General features: G+C 44.6%; 2 protein-coding genes across 2 annotated transcripts in view; one reads left to right on the forward strand and one right to left on the reverse strand.

The window, feature by feature from the left end:
• Positions 1 to 3,282, forward strand: part of LOC119168138 (epoxide hydrolase 4-like) — a 245,877-nt gene extending 242,595 nt beyond the window's left edge. Inside the window, exon 8 of the mRNA XM_075865907.1 lies at positions 2,503 to 3,282. Coding sequence (XP_075722022.1) covers positions 2,503 to 2,861 — 359 coding nt within the window. The 3' untranslated portion in view covers positions 2,862 to 3,282. The remainder of the gene's footprint in view (positions 1 to 2,502) is intronic.
• Positions 3,283 to 17,907: 14,625 nt separating this feature from the next.
• The window catches only part of LOC119167671 (epoxide hydrolase 4), a 212,322-nt gene continuing 206,639 nt past the window's right edge, over positions 17,908 to 23,590 (reverse strand). The window contains exon 8 of the mRNA XM_075865908.1: positions 17,908 to 18,200. Within this exon, the coding sequence (XP_075722023.1) occupies positions 17,932 to 18,200 (269 nt within the window). The 3' untranslated portion in view covers positions 17,908 to 17,931. The remainder of the gene's footprint in view (positions 18,201 to 23,590) is intronic.

The following is a 23,590-nucleotide window of genomic DNA, read 5'->3' on the forward strand; positions in this document are numbered from 1 at the left end:
TTGTCTCTTAGCATTCAAGGAGTGTACATCGCGTTTGAAGTCGACCCCTTTCTTTCGTTGTGCTTTGTCGTTTCGGCAATGCGCCATTTATTAGAGCAGCGTTGTTTGTTTGAGTTCTTTGTTAAAGTGGGCAAAACTGCAAATGAGACCAATGGCCCAAGACATCTTATGACCGTGGTGTCACGAGCCGTTCAAGTGTCCCTGAAACGAACTAATTGTTTCGTTACAGAAGACAGCAACTTGAAGATTAGCAACGGTTAGGACACCCTTCCACGGTTAAAGGTTGTGAGAATGCACGAAGCCACACCACCTTTGCTGTCATAAACTTCCTGACTGTACATGGCACCACAAAGTTTCTTCAGCCACCCTGCAGGCTAGATGCCGCCAGTTCAAGCTCCTTTTTCTTTGGACTGAAAAGGGTCAACAGAGCACGGCACCTTGGCTCGGTTCAGGCTATTCAGATTCAGATTCAGATTGTTTATTTTTATTGAATTTCAACAAGAAAGGTGCAGAGTTTAAAGGTATAGCAATATCTGACGAAAAGCCTCTGTACTGGTTTTACAAAAACATTCAAAAGCAAATAAACACACAATTGTTCGTAGCATAGAATTTTTCTTAGAGTGCAGATTGAAAAAGACTGACAAAAACACCGTTCACAATACCTAATGACCTTAAAAAAAAAGCTCGTTTGTACAGATGTAAAAAAAGTTAACGATTACATACCTGCTTGTACGTTTAAATAAATATATTATCTCTATCCAAAATAAATGAAAATAAACAGAAAAATGTTTAAACAAGTTTGTCTACACGTTTTCTGACATATCAATATACAGAAAAAAATCCGTATTGACAAAAAATAGTAGCCTATATTCCAGTTTCACAACCTGAAAGTGAGCACGTTATTTATTATTACCCTTTTTAGTTGTTTTTAGAAAGGTTCTGACTAACATTGAGGTCCAAATCTCCTTCCAGTTGGTTAAGAGGAGACATGGTTTGATATTTGATAGTTTTCTTACCATAATTTGTTCGTATCAGTGGCATGTGTTGCTTTTGGGCTCTAAAGCAGTACGTTGATTCATTTTTGTTGTTGGTGATATATGATTTTTCGCGATGTACTGACTGACGTAACTTGAAAAATAATATATGATCAGTACTTAAAAAACGTGCTTTAAAAATAATGGTTGAGTTCTCAAATTCTCTCGGTTGCCCCTGCATTGCTCAAAGCAGCTTAGTAAACTTTTTTGTAGTACTACTAATTTATTATAGTTGCTTTGTGTTGTCGTTCCCCTTACTAAATTTCCATAGCATATTTTGAGTTAAACAGAGCATAATACATTTTCATCAGACTCACAGGAAGGAAAGCAGCAGCTCTGTATAAACATCCCACACGTATTGCCGATTTCACTGCTGGGCTATTAAGATGTGAATTCCAGGATAGGCACTCTTTCAATATTACACAAAGAAATTTTTGCGTTGTGACTATATTGATATATTCTCCTTCAAATGTATTGTTCAGATCAGTATTTAGTATTTTATGCACTGCCTGCAATATGACGTACGTAGTCTTTTTTGCATTTAAATGAATCAATATTTCCCTTAGCCAGCATGATAAAGATGATAATTGATCGTTAATTTTTTACTCGAGTGCTTTTAGCTCTTTACATTCAAAGAACACGTTTGTGTCGTCTGCAAACAAAACTGATTCAGGAGAATCACGGAAATTTACTAGATAGTATACATAAAACAAGAATAAAAGGGGGTCTAGATTCATCCCTGTGGGACACCTTGCGTTATCATTACTTTAAACGAAGTGATGTTGTTTACCCTGACCACTTGAAAGCGATTTTTAGGTAAATGTCAACCAGGTTTAACGCTGCACCATGTATGCCATACCTGTACAGTTTGTTAAGCAGTGTGTCATGATGGATGCTGTCGAATACCTTTTATAGGTACAAAAACAAACCAAGTATATAGTTTCTTTTCTCAATGGATGTTATTATTTTCTCTTTAATATTTGTGAGTGCCTGATCAGTTTGTTTTTTTGAAAATCGTGTGTCTATTCGTGCATCTGTCTGTCTGTCTGTCTGTCTGTCTGTCTGTCTGTCTGTCTGTCTGTCTGTCTGTCTGCCTGTCTGTCTGTCTGTCTGTCTGTCTGTCTGTCTGTCTGTCTGTCTGTTCATTCGTCTGCTTGTCTTTATGTCTGTCCATCCGTTCGTTCGTCTCTCTGTCTCTCCATCTGTCTGTGTGTTCATCTGTCTGTGTCTGTCTCTCCGTCTATTTGTCTATCTTTGTGTCCCTCCGTCCGTCTATCCGTGTTTTTGTCCATGCATCAGTCTGTCCCTCCATTCGTATGTCTGTCTGTCTATCTGTTTGTATGTCTGTCTGATATTGCCGGTTATGCATGACGCAGGACAAGGTTATACTAAGAGGAGCTTCGCCCCTAAAAACTGCCGAAATTGCACGTAATTCATTCTCTGTCATTTTTTTCTGGACTCTTCGCAGGAGCTCTGACAGGCGTGCTGAACTACTACCGGGCATTTAATTTCGACAGTGACCAGTTCACGAAGCTCAACTACCACAAAATCAGGGTGCCTACGCTCATCCTGTGGAGCGAAAAAGACCGATTTCTTACTACGCCCATAGCCGAGTTCAACCGAGAGCATCTGAAGAGATCCTTCGTTGTTTATTACCCAGAAGGAGGCCACTGGCTGATGCGCCAATGCGCAGACAGCGTGAACAATCATATCATCGAATTCGCATCCACTGGCAGGATCATCTATAATGAAAGCATGGCGCAATCACAAATTCGCTTGGCAGAGTTCAGCTGCGCAGAATCACCAAAGCTGTCTAAAAAGAGCTGATTGGCACAACTACCGCAACAATACCACTGAAGATCTCACAATGTCTGAACAAGCATGCGCCGCGTAGTTGTCATCCTACCGAAATTTGTCGAACGATTGACTACTGCTAAAAGATATCGCATGAAACTCCACCGGGTGCTCGTGAACGTAAAAAAAGCTTCTGCCTTGCTACACCACTCGTGATAATTTATCTACAGCTAGCCTCAATGTGAGGAAAGCATAATTTTCTCAACACGCGAGTTGGTGTAGAAAGAATTTAATCAATGCCACATGGCTTCTAAGCATCTTCAAGGCTAGCTTTTCTATACGTGTTTTCACAATGCTTGAAGAAAACCGCTCACGCTCAGAGTTCTAGGATTTCTGCGCTCACTCAAATATTTCACTTGGTCATTAATAAAGAGCGAAGAATACACCCAACGAAGCAATGTATCCGCATCTATCTTCGTTGCATTCTTGCACCATTCATAGAAAAGAAAATGATATCAGTGCTATTTTAGGATGGATTTATTGCAACACCTGAAACAGCTTAAACTATATTTGTTTGCTACTGGCACTGACAAAGCTTGCCCTATTCAAAGCGGTATTGGTTTTCAGCATACGAGGAATATTGTGCACGTATATCAGCTGAAATGAAATGCTTCGCACTTCTGATGCGCTAAGCGAACACAACATTTGACAGCCTTCGCTTTATTTTTTAAAACGAAATCCCACAAGCTCCTTTCACGAGCATCGTCTATTGCTCTCTAGCGCATGTGAAAAAGTTACATCATTCGGAAGCTTTAGTATGAAGAAGCGAATACTCCTAGAGACAATGGGCCAACCTCTTGAGGTGAGTACTCTTGGTTAGCCACTTTCCTTGACAGTCATAACATCAGCTATGTTTACATCGCATATTACGTAATAGATAATTTTTTACTTGCCTGAGGAGTAGGAGGAGGATTGAAAGAGGAAGGACAGGGAGGTTAGCCAGTTCTCAGACCGACTGGCTAGTCTGTGCTGGGAAAGGGTGTAAGGGGTATAAAAGATGAGAGAAAAGAGATGTTGAAAAAAAAGGAAGAAGGTCTGCAGACGATCCACGACGCTGCTTACAATTTGTCTCTAATACCACTAGCCCGCAGAAAGCGCAACAACACTCTCAATGTCTTGCGTGCAGAGGACAGTCTCGGCCAGTGTCCTAATACCCTTTCTTCCGACAATTGGCGATTGTCTAGTCTATCTAAAACTTTCGATAGTTCTTTTCTTGGCGCACTGAAGCAAGGACACTCGCACAGAAGACGGGAGAAAGCCTCTGCGCAGCCACATTTGTCACATGTCGAGCTGCTGGTCATTCCGATTCGAAACGAATAAGCATTCGTAAAGGCCACCCCAATCCACAGACGGCACAAAAGTGTCTCCTCAGCTCTGGTTATTCCTGATAGAAAACGGAGCTGTAGGTGTGGGCCCAAATTATGAAGGCGGACGTTGGTGAATGCCGGTGAATTCCACTGAGCGAGTGTCAGTTCTCGTGAGAGTAATCGAAGCCTTGCAGCGGCGTCCGTTCTTGATAAAAGTATAGCTGAACAAGGGGCATCATCATGAGCAGATCGGGCTGCTTCGTCTTTTTCATCAATGCTGCAGTGGCTTGGTGTCCATTGATATGCTATGTCATGTTGTTTTTCTATAGCCTGGTGATGAAGCAGTCATATTTCAGCAATTAGTTGTTCGTTTGGTCCATGACAGTATAGTGAGGCAATGCCCTGGAGGGCTGCTTTGGAGTCGAAGAAGATTGACTATGTCTGTTGCGGTTCTTCAACTAGGAACTCCAGAGCGACACGAATGGCGGCGAGTTCTGCCGCCGTGGATGATGTCAGATGTGAGGTTCTGAACTTTATCGTGATGGATTTCTCCGGAATCACTACTGTGCCTGTTGAACTTGTTGAAGTGACCAACCCATCCGTGTAAATGTGAATGCGTCCACTGTGTTTCTCTTGCAGAAACAGTAATGTTGTTTGTTTTAGGGCCAAATCTGACAAATTTTTCTTCTTTTGCATTCTGGGGACGGTTATCAGGGCTTCCAGTGAATGTAGACACCACAATGGTAACGACGGTCTTGCTGCGTGCGTTATGTTCGTGGGAATCACCGTGCGATGTGGGGCAATAATAGAGCAGAACGCAGAGCCTGGCCTGAAAGCTGGAAGGGAGGCCAGGTGATGCGATTGAATCTGGGTGGGATGCCATATGTGCGTTTTTAAAGCATCGACACGAATGTAGGTTGTGATAGGGTGTTCATGAGTGATTGCGACAGTCTCTGCTGAGGATGCGCATCTCGGAAGCCCGAGGTATATTCTCAGTGCTTGAGCGTTTAATGACTGGAGGACGCGTACGTTTGTTATGCGGGCCTAGCCAAGCACAGGTAGGCTGTAGCGCATGAAGCCAAGAAAAGTGCACCATACAATTGAAGCATGGCTTGTTTCGATGCACCCCATGAATTTCTCGCAAGAACCTTAGGACGTGGGTGTTCATGGTCAGTTTCTTCTTCATGTGGGCGATATGAGGGCTCCAAGACAAGTCACATTCTACTATTACTTCAAGGAAACGGTGGGTAATTTGATAGCTGATCGTGTGTCCATTCATTCTGATGCGGTATGGCGTCATTGTCTTGCGCGTAAACGCAACCAATGAGCATTTCTCAGGTGGCAGTTTCAGTCATCGTCCTTGAAGGTAGTTTGACATCAGTGTAGCCTCTGTCTGAAGCCTGGCTCGTACGTGTAGACGCGTGACCACTGATGCCCAGATGCATATGTCGTCCGCGTATATAGACAGATGCACGGAGTGTGGCAGGACGTCAACGAGGCCGATGAACGCAAGGTTGAAAAGTATTGGGCTTACGACCCCACCTTGAGGTACGCCGCGATAAGTATGATGGTACCTTGTTGCACCATCTTCTGCCTGAACGAAGAAGGTTCTGTCCTTCAAATAGCTGTAGATCCAATGGTAAACGCGGCCTCCCGATTCAATGCTGCCCAAGGCGTCCAGGATGGTTTCATGTAGTACATTGTCATATGCAGCCTTAATATCCAAGAAAAGTGCCGCTGATAATCTCTCTAGGCTTTTCTGCTGTTGTACAGACATCACAATATCAACAACATTGTCTATGGAAGACCATCTACGTGGAAAGCTGGTCAAAGCATCGGGGTATATATTGTTATGTTCCAGGTACCACTCCAGGCAAGTCAGCACTGTTATGGTGGAATGTGGGCCCAGGATCCGGGATAAATCAACCGGCAGTCAGGTGACTCTGTACACACAACATAGACTTTAACACAACTGATAACTCTTACAATTAACACACAACACACTATAGCGTTCCTTATTTACATGCCAAACGTCCTACGCACCTCGGCACACGAACTGTCCTACTCGCCGTTATGACTGTTGCCGCTGCGGTGAGGTCGGTCGTCACCGGTGTTCCTTGTGCAGTCACGCTGCCTTGACCGTGGTGAGGTAGTGGTGGTGGTGGTGGTGGTGATGCAGGCCGGTAGATCACCAGGCCACTGCAGTGCAGGTTAATGGCCCGTCGCCAACATGAGCCGCGGCCACCTCGTGCCACCACTCGGGCCCCAGGACCTCAGGCCACGAACAGACTATGCTGCCGGTCGCCGTGTCAGCGCCGTCCACAGAGCGGGAAGCCAGCTCACCAGGTCCGCAAGGCTGCCGGACACCTGGTTGAGTGACGCAGCCCGAAGCAGGAAGCCAGCTCACCAGGTCCGCAAGGCTGCCGGACGCCTGGTTAAGCGATGTCGCGACCCGAACCGCCGACCAGCAGCTGCCGTTCGAACCGTGTCACGCTCCAACTGCCCGAGCCGCACGCCCCGCTCGTGCTTCCTTTTTCTCGTCAGCCTCCAAGGCGTACCGCAGAGCAGAACTGCCGTTCCCTCTTCGCCCCGTCACGGGCTACACAATCAACATCATCACAAGCACCATTCTCTCCATCACCTTTCCAAAACAGCTGGCATGCGCGATGAGGCGATAGGAGGCCATGTCCAGAGTCGATTTGCCTGGTTTGAGCAGGGGCACAAGGCGGCTGCACTTCCACGAAGGAGGAAGCAAACCGTTGCTGCACGAGCCATTGTATACAGCTAGAAGAACACGCCGAGCTGTTTGTCCTAGGCTAGCAAGGGCCATGTAAGTGACTCCATCGGGTCCAGGAGATTACGAGCGCTTGCATGCTGCCAATGCTGCCTGAAGCTCTTCTAGAGAAAACATATTGTCCATCCGAGTGTCTCTGGACACCGGCGCGTTTCGTACGTTACTCATGTTGATCCCGGATCTTTTGTTTGCAACCCTGGCACAGAAGTCTTCTGCTACATCGATTTCACGTCGGCTTTGATGGAGAGCAAGGCATTTGAACGGGCGATGCTGTTGTGGCAATGTTCGTAGGCCGCGCATTATTCTCCATATTTGCGAAAGAGGTTTGTGGGGATCGAGTGACTCACATAGTGACTTCCATCGTAGAGACTTTAGTGCATTGATTCGACGTTGAATCTTTTTTTTCGTAGACGTCTCGCTTCCCTCAAGTCGTAGATTGATTTCGTGCGCCTATAACGTCGTTCGGCGCGACGACGGATTGCTTGAAGTCACTCCAACTCCACCTCATATTTGCAAAAATCTGGCAAAGGTCCACAATTAAACATTGCTTCTTGGATAGCGGCCTTCATTATACCTTCTAGGCTTTCAAGAGAACCTTTTTGGTTTCTCTCGCATTGCTTCAATGTGGATGATCTGTACTTTGACTAGTCTATCCATGAAGCAGACGCGACTTTCGACTTGCTTAGCTCCTTGATCTTTATATAGGTGGGAATGTGGTCACTGCCATGCGTTTCATTGTCCGCAAACCACGGCACCTTGGTACTTAGGCTACTTGACACAAAAGTTAGGTCGAGACAGCTACTGTATGTCAGACCCCGTAAAAACGCGGCAGTGCCGTCATTTAAACAATATAGTTGGTGGTCAGAAGCAAAGGAGGACACATTTCTTCCCCGACGGTTCTTCTTCTTGTTTCCCCAGAGCGGGTGATGAGCGTTAAAATCAGCAGTAATAATCCATGGCCCAGGTGTCGCTGATATAATGGCACTTGATCTTGCTGGGTCGAAGCGGCCAGAAGGCGAAATATACACTGCCACTAGCGTGAAATTCACGTTCTCACTCTTAACTGCCAGGCACACGTATTGGTTGCTGTCGTCCGGTGTTACTGGATGCTAAATATATGTGAGTTCGCACCTGATGTAAACAATGATCTTACTGCTTTCGTTACGAGTTGCAGATCTGAAAGCCTCGTATTTAGGAAGTCGTATAGCAATGTGAAGGCATGGTTCACAAATCACGATAATTGGAAACTGATGCTTGAAAACATATGGTCGAAATTCCGAAATTTGGGGTTTAAGACCACGGGAATTCCATTGGAAAATTGATGCCTCTTTCACTTCTTTACGGAAGGGCTGCAGAGAAAGAGCCATGGGGCTTCTCTAGATTTGATAGCACAGAATTCAAAGCGTAAAATATTTGAAGACCGCTGTGGGCAGCCGGAGTCTGAATATTATTAAGGAGCATTCGAATTGTCTTCATGAGGGTCTTAATCACGTCTATTATTTCGTTACCTTGACTGTAACGACTTACTCGCTTTGAAGTAGCTTTCAGAGGGCGGTGTGCGGCTATACTGGCGGTGTCACTGACGGCAGCGCTGGCCACGCGTCAGGGTCAATGTTTCTTGTGTCTTTCTGAGGGTGCTTGTTGTTGGCACTTGTTGATGCTTGTGGTGTTGAGTGCGTGATTTGGGGTAGCGGTGTATTCCTGGCCTTGGCAGAGGATATCCTAGGAGTTTTTCTATGGCGCGAACGCCGACGTCACACTTTGGCAGCAGCACTCCTGTGGGTGGAAGCGTCTCTGACCATCTGCTTCATCACTTGCATCTCCTTCACATTTCGGCACTGATTTTATGACGCCTCGTGAGGACGTTGGAAATTGCCGCATTTGCGATGTTCTGCTTGACAGGCTTCTGTGTTATGCGACTCCGAGCAGTGGAAGCACACAGCAGTACTTGTGCAAACAGCACTCACGTGTCCTAATTTACAGCACTTTCGACACTGAAGAGGTTTCGGTACGAACGGCTGTACTGTGTGTCAAAAATTGAGTTGGGAGACTGTCACCCTTGAAAACTAGCTTCACGCATCGTGAGTTCCGGAGACGGCGGGCTTGCAAGATTATAGTGGCTTCCGTCACTGGTATGATTAAAATGGAAAAATCAATATCACTGATAGAAGTGTCGACGTCGCAGATAACGCCTGCCCGAGAGTCCTTGCCATCTGGTATGAAAAAATGTACGTTGATGTTCCCCAGCACATTCACCTTGGTCAATACGTCGAGAGCAGTACGTTGCGTAACGTCTATCGCCAGAACGTTCTTGCGGCCATTGATTCTCACGTCTGTTATTTGTCCCGGAACGAGCGCCTCAAGTGACATAGACGTGACCTGGTGATTAAGTCGGTTGGTACTGTCAGCGGCATTCAGCGGGACAAACAAAATTGTGTGAACTGGTGGTTCTTGAATATTCGGGGTGCCCTTACTTTGGGAAGGAGATGTCGTAAGTAGCCTCCTCTTCGCCTTGCGTCTTGCCACGAGCACAAAGTCACTTTCATCTGAGCTCTCATCACTGGCCGTAGAGCATATCAGCGTGTCCTCACTGTCGACGTCACTTGGGTGACCGGAGCGCTTTCTTAGAGTGGCCACAGCGGCGTGGAAGGTATGGGTGGAGGCCCTGGTGATTCTACGTCCATTTCCGCAGGCAGAAGAACGGCGTCTTCCACAAGCACCAATGAAAAACGAGAAAAAATAACAAAGACTGAAACCAGCGTTGCACTCAGGAAAAACTTCGTCTTCCTCCCCTGAGGTGTACATGTCACTCAATGGTTATAACCTGAATGTATTTCGCAGATGTTTTTTCGCAGTTGACTACGTTTTCGACATGACGGTAGTCAAAAAAAGGACTATATTCATCTTAATCACTCGCTACAAAAACATTCAAGCAGGGAAAATGACACTAAATCGGGAATGACACTAAACCCAAGAAAAACTCAGTCACACAAACAATAAGAAGCATCTTAATTTCTCACATGCTATAAAATATTCACAACTGTCCCAAAGTAGTCGTTTAGAACACTTAGGAGTTTTATTTACATTCAACATAAGTTGGTAACAGCCAATAACGGCTATTTCTTCAAATTCGCAAAGCGAGCTGTCGTTTCACAAGAGAAAGCTTAAAACGTGCCTAGTTAAGTTATACTAACCACGTATAAGACCCTAATTAGACCCGCACAAAAATATACTGACATATTTTTGCGTGCCCATCACAACTGTTTCAAACAAAATTGAACAAGTCCAAATATGAGCCGACTTGTGTTGCAAGTTATTCCTTAAATACCAGTGTTACCCCTCTGCGTAAAAAAGTCGGCTAGTGTCGCCTTGATGAACGCAGAATAATTTCTGAAGTCATGTTTTTGTATAATTTGTATCGTTAGTGCTATAGAATATCCAGAGCAGAACATCTCCTTGAAACTCCCATACAGCCTTTCATAACTAAGCACAACCAGACAATGCGGCTGCCTGAAAGTCACAATGACATTGATAAAAACTTGTTTTTATTATCAATTGCATTATTTCATAAATAAATAAAATAGATAAATAAATGCAGGATTAGTCTGTCTTCATCGGTGGTGATCTTTGAAATAGTGGAACTTATCGCTAAAGAAATTGCAATATTTTCTCTTCTGAATATTGCATTTCACTTGTGTGTCATACTCAAATGTGATCTAAACACGACATTTTGAAACGGTTGTTAGCATGCCATTCAGCATTGAACTGCTTTTCGTCACTTTCAAAAAAATTATAACCATTTTACGTACTACCACTCCTGCTTGAACAGAGAAGGCCTGCAGGTTTGCAGTATATTGAAATAAATTAAAAAAAAATGCATACATATTTACCTTTAGCCCGAATTTTTTTTCTTTTGTTGAAGAATTACACCGCATCATCCTTGGGTGTTATAGCAAGGGGGGGGGGGCTACAACAAAGATACAAATAGGTCTTTATTTGAACGGCATAGTTCGAAAAAAAAAAGAATTAGCGAGCATGCACGCCCTGGGCTGGTATTCAGGGATTTTGAGTTTGTAATCAATGCGTTTAGAAATATAAAAACGGCGTCTTTAAGTAACTATCCTTGTTTAGACGTACCTTGCTGTTATATAATAAATGCGAAGCATTTATTAGAAAACTTCGGCGACTTTGAGCGTATCTATCTATCTATCTATCTATCTATCTATCTATCTATCTATCTATCTATCTATCTATCTATCTATCTATCTATCTATCTATCTATCTATCTATCTATCTATCTATCTATCTATCTATCTATCTATCTATCCAGCTGCCTACAACGTTTAACTCTCCTGGCCGTTTTGATGATGGTATCGATACCAAACTTGGTATGACATGACAGGACTGTATGAAGAACATATTTGACTAGTCATAACATGAAAATCCCGACATATATGTCATGAATGTCATAATGGACATTTCACGGTCCCGCCGCTCTTGCGGTGGTTTCATTCACATGGCATGTTGCAAAACTGGTATGGCGTGACATGATTAAATGGCAAACACCAGTGAGAGATCCAAACATGAAAATCATGACACACATATCATGTAACAACATGACTACATGACATGCTCATGATGCGCTCGCGGCCGTTTCGCTAGCGTCACTTATGCCTAAGTTGGTACTACGGTACGTGAATGTATGGCGAAGGAAAGATACTGGTACAAAGATGATAAATATGTGATGCGTGTCATGTAGCAACATGACTACATGCTACGCTCATTATGCGCTTACGGCCGTTTCGCTAGCTTAACATGTACCAAACTTGGTATTAGGCGATGCGAATGGACGGCACAGATAAATGACACACCCAAACATGATAATCACGACATAAGTTTTATGTAACAACATGACTACATGCCACACTGATGATGCGCTCGCGGTCGTTTCGGTAGCTTCAGATATGCCAACTTTGGTATTACGTGATGCGAATTGATGACGAAGGTATGTGACTGGTGCAAACATGATAATCATGAGATGCGTGTCAAGTGAGAACCCGACTACATGCCGCAGTCAAAGCGCCAATACTTTTCGACGTCACATGGTGCGCATACTCACTGGCGTTCATTTGGTTGCGTCATGCTGGCGTTGCCACACCAGGTGCCGGTCCTGTAATATTCTCACAACCGCACGCCGTGCTGCGTTACTTTGACGCATGCGCGTTTCAGCGCGTCCAGCATCCCTCCGTCACGAAAAGATTGAGACGCAGTGTTGTCTGGGTAACGCATCCACGCGAAATGCAGCATGTCGCATTTCGTGCTGGCTGCCGTCGGGCCACGTCGACGGACGCTGGCCGTGCCTGCCGTCAGACTATAGAGTGCTCGCGTATTGCTAACGTAGCGTCGCTGTGCCCAGCGTGCGCGTGCCTCAACGCTACACTGGAGTACATTGGGCTCTTCATGATGCGCTCGCGCTCGTTTAACTAGATCCATATATACCAAATTTTGTGTTACGTGACATCAATGGATGAAGGAGTATATGACTGGTGCAAACATCATAATCGTGACAGGCGTGGCATATGAGAACATGACAAAGTACCACGCTCGTAGCGTGCTCGTGGCCATTTCGCTAGCTCCGCATAATCTAAAATTCGTATCACATGACGCGAATAAATGGCGAAGGTAAACGACGCATCCAAACATGATAATCATGACACGGAAGTCGTGTACGGCATCCTTCACCTCCATCTCATAACGTTGAGCTGATTTTAAAGAGACATATCAACCTTTCTCATTCCTGCTTCGCATATAATCAATTCTCACGGTGCGTGGGATCTGCCAATTTTTTTTTTTTGAGAAAAAGACACTTTCTGTCTTGACTTCAGGCGAAGCGAAGATAACCACTTCAATTTTAATTGTTGTTTCTTTGTTGTGACACTGTCTGTTCAACTGTACCTGATCAGGACGTACCTGGCCACCCTGTTTTACTTACTTTCTATCTGAGAAGTGAGATTGATTTCCGATGAATCCAATAGTCGGCAGGCATACTCTTATATTGGTCTTACACAAGTAGTAACCGCATTTCATTATAATTTTGTCTCACGGTATCTTAGATTTCGTTGAACAAAGTTCAGCGCCCATCCAGCCTTGCCAACTATCTCAGTGGTATATACATTCCAATAACAATCAGCAGAAAACACGAAGGTTAAGTATTTCGAAACACAACTTGTGGTAAGCTACTTCTTAGTTGTATGGTAGTTATTTATCAGGGTGCTTTTTAGTCAAACACATGTGGATACATTTTTTGCGTTAAAACCCATTTTTTCTCTGTTTGAACATGTCGTAAATTGTACACAAGCCTCCCTGAAGAGCAGTCACGTCTTGTTCACAAGATATATTTTGCATACCACGCAATCATCTACAAACAGTTGTAAGGCGCACGTTATACGCAAATTGATCTCGTTAATCTATATAAAGAATAAAAATATCACAAAATATCGACGAAGTACTTTGGGCAGTAGCAGCTGCACAGAAAAGGTGCGTGCTACAGTGTCTCTTGCTTGGCGAGATTGCGGCAGCTGTCGCGACACGTGTAAAAGAGTAGCCGGGGAGCGACTGTGCAGCAGAATGCGTGGTACTTTCAGTCTGCGTAAACTGCATCAGAAATCACTGATTGCCATGTGTCTGATTGCCACATGTCTTTACACGTGTCTGTAAAGCTGCTGTTCGCAAGCCGTGTGCAAAGAACATCACAAGTGACCACGACGCCCCCCTGCCTTTTAGCAGCTCGAAAAAAAAGTTCCGTGGATGCCGTATTCACTTGGGCAGTAGCAGCGGCACAGGAAAGGTGCGTGCTAAACTGCATTCCTACGCTTTACAGGTTTGTGAATGGCATATATCTTTGCTAATTATTTTAAGACACTATATACAATAACCTGCACCCTATGCTGTTGCCCAAGAACTTACCGCCGTGTGTACTGTTACTGATGTATCTTGCTTTAAAGGTGGCTTGTCTGTTGGTCCTGATGATGATTACATCGTTTGCAATGAATCCCTCGCTTCTTATCACATAGGAACTTGCTCCGGCATTAGTGAAAGAAGATTTAAAGGAAAATTCGATGCAGCGGAAGAACAGTGGAGTTGTCCCGCATGCAGAGGAATACGGGCAGAAAAGTTATCATTCATCCCAGTGTTTACTGACGTGTTTGGCTGGTGTTTGGATATGGCATGGGTAGTGGAAAGTCAGAGTACAGTATTTTGTGAACCAGGCAAGTTACTTTATCACTTTTTTGTGCCATAAATGAGAAAATATGAAGATTTTTGAATATAATGCTACTGGGTTAATGAACTGGAGAGAATGTTATTATTCTCAAAGCATGTTTTTTGTAACTGCAGCATGTCTTAAATAGGTTTTGTGTGTTGAACCTCAAGCGTCACAGCAATAGCCGAAATGTGAAGGAAACAGGCAAAAGGCTTATGCAACGAAGTGAAGAACGAAGAAAATACGGGTGGAAGTGGACCAGTGCATAACAGCTAAAAGCTAATTTTCTACAGACAGTATTGATCGGGTCTCTCCCGTGCAAATGTTGGTCAAAAAGGACTCCTATTGAATGTGTCGACCCTATCCAGAGTTAGTTTGTCCAGAAAAATATTAAGGCTGCTGTAGTTTACTATTTTCCTGCGTGAGTGAAATCCGACAGATTGAGTTTCCTCAGTATTTACGGCTTGCCTGCTTTCTGTAAACCACTTATTTTTATTGTCATTTTTCATATCACGTTTTTCAATGAAGTGAGTTACCTGTGTAAAGTAACGCTGCGTTATCAGCATTAATTATTACTTATGTGAGCTTAAGATATTGTGGTAGATCCTTCACGTATAAACAGAAAAAAAATGGCACCCAGAACCAAGCCCTGTGGCCCTCCACTTGTGAAAACAGCAAAAGTAAAGCAATATTTGTTAGTTACTACTTGCTGTCTACGTGCATGAAAACAGCTCTGGATGAATTGAAGCCCATTTGAACTACTTCGTATAAGACTCTAGTTGTTCAAGTAGTCTAGCGTGACAGATTGTGTCAAACGCCTTTGACACTGCATATTGACACTTGAAGGTTCTGCGTGTTTATAGCGGTGTTAATGAATTGTGAAAGTATTGAAATGGTGGTTGCAGTAGATCTACCTGCAATGAAGCCATGCTGCTGCGGGCAGATGTTGTTGTTGTTTTCGCAAATTGCATTTAGTTTAAGGCAATAAGTCTTTCAAATAGGGTATTCAGAATACTGAAAATAATTATTGGCCTATAACTACTAGGGTTGTTCGGGTCACCATATTTTTACATTGCAATAACTTTGTCAACTTTCAGTATGCCTAGGTAACAGTTCATGCTTACTGCGTGATTCAAAATGTGGCAGAGGGGCCCGCACATGATATCTATATTGTTTTTCAGGATCCTAAATTCAATACCGCCAGGTCCAGATGCCTCATTCGCAGATAATTTTCTTACGCTTGATTTTACTTCCTCAAATGTATTTCACAAAAATTAAAGTCGCAGTACATCTTTCAAGCCCTGTTGTGGAAGCTCTAAGGGTAGCCTCTTTGTTTATGTTCAAACCGATTCTTGAGAAATCATCATGAAAGTCATTAGCTGTCTGAACAGATACATTTTCTGAGGAAACAGCGTTTATCTTCTAATCTTTCAGCATCTCCAACAAATCTTGATATTCACCTTCCGTCACCAATTTGCAGCTTAGTTATGTTGGTGCAGTAAGTTTGTTTTTTTTGCTTTCTCAATTAACATAAAGAATTTGTTTCACAAAAGCTTAAACTGGGCTTTCTCATACTTGTTGGTTTCATTGTGTTTTAGTTTATTGTAAAAGTATTCTTTCTTCTTCATTAAGGTCAGCATGCTATAATTCATCGAGGGGCATATAGCGTGCTCTTGAGTTGATGAGTTTTTGAGTTTTATTAAGACAAAAAGAATGAAAACAAAATATGAAGCATACAGATAAGGGTCCTAAAGTGCGCAACTGCACTGGGACCTTCAGTTATGGTTACAATTAAATAAAACCATTAAAAGCAGCAGTCACAACTGAACAAACCAAATATAAAAAGCAAAAAGTCAAGAAACGAAATTCAAGAACACAGAATATAATGAGTAAACTTAAAAGCACCACAACACTGGAACACCTGAACCAACAAGGCATATCTAAACTAGAGAGAGAGAGAGAAAAACAACATTTATTAAGAGTCCGGCGATGATAAATCGAGGCGGACTTGAACCGCGGCCTAGGCATTGGCAAGCGAGCCCTTGGGCTCAGGCGCCTTCCTCGGCTCGCTGGACGGCCCATAGTTGTTCTAATGCGGATCTGAGCAGAGCCGCCTCCTAGTGCGCCCAGCGGTTCGAGACTGCCTCCTCGTTTGTACTGCTGACGGCGTCATTGAGGCTCGAACAGTCCCGTAACATATGGCCCAGGGTTGCCCGGGAATTGCATGCTTCGCTTTTATCTGTCGTATACAGGTCAGGGTAACAGAGGCGAAAGATCACTGGACTTGGAAAAGTGTCTGTTGGGAGTTGTCTCCATACAACTGACTGCTTCTTAGTTCATTTGCTATGTGGTGGTGGGTATATACACCTATCGAGCTTCTAGTGCTGCGTAATCTCACTGTAGCTAGTCATACGTTCCTCCCACTCCAACACTTTTCCGCGTGTGGCCTCGGTAGAGGCGGCATCGTCATGCGCAGCTGCTCGGTTCGTGAGCTCTCGAGCCGCCGCGTCTGCAGCCTCGTTGCCGGCCAGAGGGCAGTGCGTGTGGGCACGTGTCCACATCACAAATGTATCATTTTTGTCTAAACTAGAATAAAAAACAAAAAGACATGAAACTAAAGCACACATCTTTAGTACAATACATAGCAATAAATCTGGTACACCAAAATGAAGGAACTTCATAAGTTTAACAAATAATGTTTTATTGAATGTTTAAACGAAGTCAAAGAAATTTTTCATTTTATTGATGAGGGTAAGAAGTTTCACGTTGAGATGACACAGAAGTGTGAAGATTATTTAAGCAGGAAGTTGTTGTTAGCCCCAAACCTGGTAGCGTTAGTATTAACTAAGAGTTCATGTTCAATAAAATTGGTAGAAAGTTTCTGTTATTTGTTAATGCAAAAACATAAATATATTAAATCTAAATATATTGTGAGGAACCAGTTTATTCAGCCAGGCTCGAGCAAAATCACGCTGGTGATGATATTTACAGATGAAGAAGATGTACAGGTGATGATGATATCAAAGAGAATAAAGAGTTATTCGCTTGTCGCGCTCACAAAATTGCGAACAGTTAAGATGTTATTACAATGGAGGAGGTAAGTTATGTTACTGTCGTGAGAAGAGGTAAAAATAAAGCAAAGGGCTCTGTTTTGTAAGTTCTGTATGGACGAAAGATGACACTGATAATTATTACCCCATAAAGCGATACCACAAGTGACGTGAGAATGTATGTAAGCAAAGTATCGAGAAAGAAGTGCTTAGTGAGAAAAATATGAGCGAGCTTTAAGTGATGCGCGAACGCCGAATGCTGTCATTTTTCGAAAGTGAGCTATATAGAGGTCAGATTTAGGGTAAGCATCGAGTAGAACACGGAGAAATGATACGCTGTGACTGATATTAATAAAGTGAGTGTCGATTCTCATCCCTGGTGATGAAGTTAACTGGGGCGTCCCGGTGTTGCATTATTAGTACTGAATCGTTACTAGAAGATCAATAACTACGCGTTGACGCGAAAAACGCGACATTAGTCAAGTTGATGTCACTGCTCCTTTTTAAATGCTTGTTGTAGACGCAGGGGCGTATGAAATCTTTTTTGCGAATGGAGAAGACCTAGGCTGTGGTAGTTTTTAGACCTTGTGAATAATGAACCGGCAAGTTAGTGGAGAAAAGAGAGCATCGTTTATTTCTCTTCTGATAAAAAGCGCCTGATGTGACTGTTGACGATCTCTGGCCGCTCCCGGTGCACCCAGTGTCCCGCATCAGATACATACTCGACGCGACCCCCACTGGCATAGTCCAAACTAAGCACAGCGATGCCTTCAGTAAGTGCCAAGTCTCGGCGACCCCACACTATGAGCACAGGTATTTTCAGTCTTCGGAAGTGGAAGCCAACTTCCGGCCGCTTCCCAAAAGACGCCCGGTAGTAGTTGATTGGGCCAGTCAGAGCACCTGCGTCGTATAATAGCACAGAAACGTTCACATATATTCAAAATTAAGCGGAGCTAATAAACTCAGTTCAGATGACCCTGAATTTAGTTTCATCTCTGTTGAGACTGGGGAACAAGAAAAAGGCAAAGAAGACTGTGGGCCTGTAGTCTGATTTGGACCTCGATTTCTGTTTTTTTTTTGAAATCACTTTAAATGCATCGAGAGTGAAATTATTCAACTAGCCCTGGTGCTGCCATAGTGACCAATATGAACGAACATTACATACGAACTCCTTTGTACCGTTTGTATAGTTTAGACGTAGTATGCAAAGGACTTCGCTTTCTCTAGTGAAATTATTTTCAGTAGTCAGAAGAACAGACTCTACGATCGAGAAACGTCAGTGACTAATGTGTCCTTCATCTCATCGCAATTATGAGACGTAGCACTGACTTCAAATAACATACAATTATTTTTCTTTAGGTATGCAATACTGGCTCGCACGCATCGAAACCCTTTGTTTCTTATGGCTATTAGAGTTAACCAAAGATGTTGGGAAGTGACGTCAGCGCTATCGAACTGATCTGCAAGCGCCAGTGGCGCATGCCTTTGTGCTTGCTATCTTTCCCTTGACCCCGCCCCCTCCCCCCCTTTTAGTTGCTAAGTATACACTTCCAAGTGGGAGGAATCAACGATTCTGTTTTTGCTTGTCAAGTGGATGCTGTCCTATTCAGTACCCACGTCGTGCGTGTCGGTGCGTTATAACAGTGGCGACGAAGAACCCAGAAGCGGAAGATAAATTCAGCCTTAATCCGGCAGTTAAACAGGAAATAACGACTGCGGGGATACCGACCATGGCTAATCACCAACTACCGAAGTTCGACAACCAGGCTGACTACTGAAAGGCCTCTGTTACGAAACCCGAAACATATTTTGAGGCAAGTGGCGTGAGCGACGCAACGAAGAAGCCGGCGTTGCTTGTGGCTGCACTATGTACTCGGACTGTGCAAGTGCTAGCAGGGAAAGTTGCGCCAAGGAAGCCTAATTCACTGACGTATGGAGAAGCAGTAATGGTCTTGGACGAATAGTTCGACCCCAAGCGTAACGAGATAACTGAATGTTTCCGCTTTTTTGAGCGCTGCCAATTGGAAGGTGAGCCCAATAATCAGTTCGTTGTTGAAATTCACCGGATGGCGGATAGCTGCAACTTCGGTAGCATGCTAGAAAGGATTCTTTGCGGCTCTTAGCGAAAACGGACTTAACATTGGAAGAGGCCGAAGCAATATCTATATCGGCTGAAGCGGCTGAAAATGACGCAAAACAGATGTGTGCCGGCTTTCCACTCATACTAACGGTTAATTCACGACAAGCACACGCAGATGAAATGGTGTTGGAATGGGTACGTTGCGGAAGTAAGAAGTACAACAGCAACGCTTGTGGCTGGATGAATGCCGTTCTTTTTCTATTTTTCTTCCTTGTGGCTGGGTGAAAGTGAGGTGTTATCGATGCCGTGGTTACGGTCATCTTGCGAAGATGCGCCAAAGCGATGTGAAAAGAGTACGATCAAAAACTCGTTCACAAACCAGGCAAGGCGAAGCGTTTGCAGTTACCGCGGATAAATTGGGGTCATCTGTTGAAGATGGGCACATCTGAACATCAACCGCGCCCTTCACAGGTCAGCTACAGCCCCCCATACGCCATTCGGCGATGGGGGCCTCGGGCTGACTCACATGGGGTGGTATGACGTACAGTCGAGTGCATAATTTTAGAGACCACGGGAGCGCGTGCCGAGGCGCGTCGCTGCGCCTTCTGGCGGCTGGATGGCTCTGTCCGGGAGCGCGTACTGTGCATGCTCGTTCCGTATCACCCGGCAGCCTGCCCTTTCGCTCGTTTCAACGGCGCGCATCTCGAAACAATGCGGATGGTGCAAGGTGTTACTTCTGTAGTCGCTGTGAAGACAGTAAAAAAAAAGCCGAGCGCTAATGTGACGACAGCACATCATTTGCGGGTTTCGGCGTGCTGCATATAGTGCACGTTACTCCTAGGCGATCCGCGGCGTGATCACATTTTGAATGTCGAGTGAGGCAATCAATAAGCTCAGCCTGCAGTGTTGCGTTTTGCGCTCTCATTTGCCGAACTAACGCACGTAGTAATACTCGGTCCAAATATCGCGTGTCTACGAACATGCATGAAACCACCAAACGTCCAACAGCTGCAGAAAAGAGCCAAAGAAGAAAGGTGAAAACAAACTCGGTTTATTAAGGATAAATCCTTTATTAAGGCTGCTGCGGTGGTGCAGTGGTTTCGATGCACGGCTGCTGACACGAAAGACGCATCTTCAAGTCTAGTCGCGCATGCCGTATATCGATAGACGAGAGATACTTCAAACTAGTATACTGAGTGGACGTTAAAGAACCCCGAATGAGCGAACATTCCCAAGACGTTACTTTGGTGGAGCTCTATGTCATATGTATATAATAAAAATTGTTTCTCTCTCCATATCGTGGTTGTCACGTCGAGAGCCCACACTTATTATTGGTTGGAGTTGAGCCTCGACCCAAGCGTTTGTAGGATTCGAATTTCAGATATTCATGTGTCGCCTTTTACTACTCGAACCATAAACCCCGATTGAAGTCAACCCATTTACTTGATGCATTATAGTAGATTAAGACAAGTAAGCGTGAAATAATGCGGATTGAGACGTGCAAGAGATGTCATAGGTTTTCACTGTCGAATCTTTTCGTATTTGGGGATATCTGTGAATGTTTTTTTTTTTTTCGGAAACCAGAGAAGGTCACGAAGGTTGAAAGGGGCGTCACCGCTTTCAGTATTTCAATAGAACTCTACCCATTGCATATGCACGGGACATTCGCGAACGCGAAGTAGTCGGGAATCGAGACTGCCTCCATTAACATCCGTCACTCGAGCATCAGCGTGTATTGTGGTATTCTGGTCACGTTGTTTTGTAAAACACTGCAGTGAATTACAGGCGAGCACATTTTAGTTCGAAGTGCTCAAATGTTGGAGGCCCCACAAGGAAACAAAAGTTAATTCCTTAAGCTGTTCGACCAAATACCTCGCACGGCTGCACACCGCTCCTTTTGTATACATTACTCACTGCGTGGAAATTCAATTCTTTATTGTAACTCTCTCAGAAAAATTGGGCACTCAGAAGTTCCCGCGTGCTTGCGACGCAGGCGTAGTACCATTTTGTCATTTTTGTTAATTATTTGCCTTGTTTCATGGTCTTTCGGGCTTGGTGACGATATTATCTCGTACAGCAAATGTTGAATGGCAGCATATAGCGGCAAAGCCCAGCTGTTAGACAGCTATTGGACAGTGCCATTCTCGAAAGAGTATAAGATCGGGGGTTTCAAGGCCCCCAGATTCGTCTTCAAAATGTCGCCACGAGTACCAGCTGATGGAAGGAGACGCATCGTAGAGTTAAGCATCCAAGGCTTTTCTCAGCGGGTCAACTGCCGGCTCCTTCAAGGGTCAAGAAATGCGGTGAGTCGTGCAATCCAAGCGTACCGACAGACAGGGGGGATCAGTGACAGAGACCGTGCTGGAAGGTCAAGATGCACAGATGACGAAGTGGACAGGCTAATTATCGCCGCCGTAGTAGCTGATCCCCATGTAACAGCGAAATGCATAAAAGATGCATTGCATCTCAACGCGTCTATCTGGACTATTCGTAGGAGGTTGGCAGAAGCAGGGCTTGCCGACTGCGTCGCGGCCCAGAAGCCCCACATCACGAACAGGCAAAGATTCATGCGACTGCAGTTTGCGCGTTCTGTGCAGACATGGGGATCAGAAGAGTGGGGAGAACTCGTGTTCAGCGATGAATCAACGTTTTCAAGTTGCTGGGATCAGGAACGGCGAGTATGGCGTCCAATGAACTCGAGGTAGCATTTGCGACTTGTCTTCTACATTAATATCATCCTTGTACTATTTACCACTAAATGTGTAGAAAGAGTAGTGCACAGGGTAAGTAACCGCAGCTGGTAAAAATTAATGTCTGCTCACCCACTACAGTGCGCCTTAATTACGGTGTGGTTAAGGCAAGGAAAGCCCAGCACTTTATTGTCTTCGAACTTGCTGTAGAACGTTGCTTCGCTTTGATTCTCTTTAAGCTGTGTGACTTCTTATCGTGAGCAGCTCGCCAAACTTGAGCACCTTAGCATCTTCTGTCCGGGATGCTAAGGCAGGGCAGGGCCGGGCAGGGCAAGGCAGGGCAGGGCAGGGCAGGTTTGTATTTTGTACCTCATTACCTTAGAAAAATACAGTTGAGTTCGCAAGGCCTTCTGGAACGCACTGAGGGTGCCTTACCAACATGTCGAATATTTCGCACCATCTTTGCGATCTCGCATAATTAAAATTTCATTATATGGATCTTCAAGTCAGACGAAATATTTCGGGGGTAAAGTGACTATGTGCCAATGTCGTTCTAATATATCCGTGTAACCAATCTAGCATTTCCTTCCTCGCCAGGTATTCACCACAGTACACGCAGTCAGGTCTTTGCCAGTGGCCGATGCTCTGTGCGTGTCTGGGCCATCATGACCAGGGAAGGACTTGGACTACTGGTTCTTATCAAAAGGTGTAGAACGCCAGGCGCCGGGTAGGCGCCACCACGGGGTCGTCTTAGCAAGGCGTTGGAAACACCGCCGGTGGGGAAACACCGTCTTTTCATGCAAGTATTCCATGTTCAGCGCAGTGTGATAAACGCTACAGTCCTTAGAATTTTTATGTATGCCTCTTCTAGTAAACTACGCACATAAATAATGTATACGTGTTGTTATCGTTCCTCATATATGCGCATTTAAACTTAAGTACTGAACAAGAATACACAATGGTCAGAGTACTGCCTCTCAGATGTCGCGACCAGTCAATACACATCCTAAATATATACAGCCCCCCGCATAAGCCCCGCGTAACGTTTAGCGAAATCTTCCTCCGGGCGATCAAGTTGGCAGACAAGGACCCCTTAGTGATCGTGGGAGACTTCAATGCTCCCAGCCTTCACTGGGGCTATCACTACGAGAAGGCCAGAGGACGTAAGCTGGCGGAGCTTATCTCCACCCTTCGCCTCACGCTGCTCACGGATCCGGCGTACCCCACTCGAGTGGGGAATTCGGTAACCCGTGACACGTGTCCGGACCTCTCTCTCGTAAAAAACGCTAAGGATGCTACCTGGGAGAACTTGGGCGATTCTCTAGGCAGTGATCACTGCCTTCTCCGGGTCACACTCCTGGAAAAGTCAGCTCATAAAAAATGCGGTCAAGCCAAGTTGACCTATTGGACCCAATTTCGCAATCAGACTATCCCTCCCGTACTATTTTCTGGAGGCTATGCAGAATGGGCTCAACACGTAAACAACATTCAGAAAAGACTTACTACTACCCTCCAAACCA

Source organism: Rhipicephalus microplus, chromosome 6, assembly GCF_043290135.1.
Source record: "Rhipicephalus microplus isolate Deutch F79 chromosome 6, USDA_Rmic, whole genome shotgun sequence".
NCBI lineage: Eukaryota > Metazoa > Arthropoda > Arachnida > Ixodida > Ixodidae > Rhipicephalus > Rhipicephalus microplus.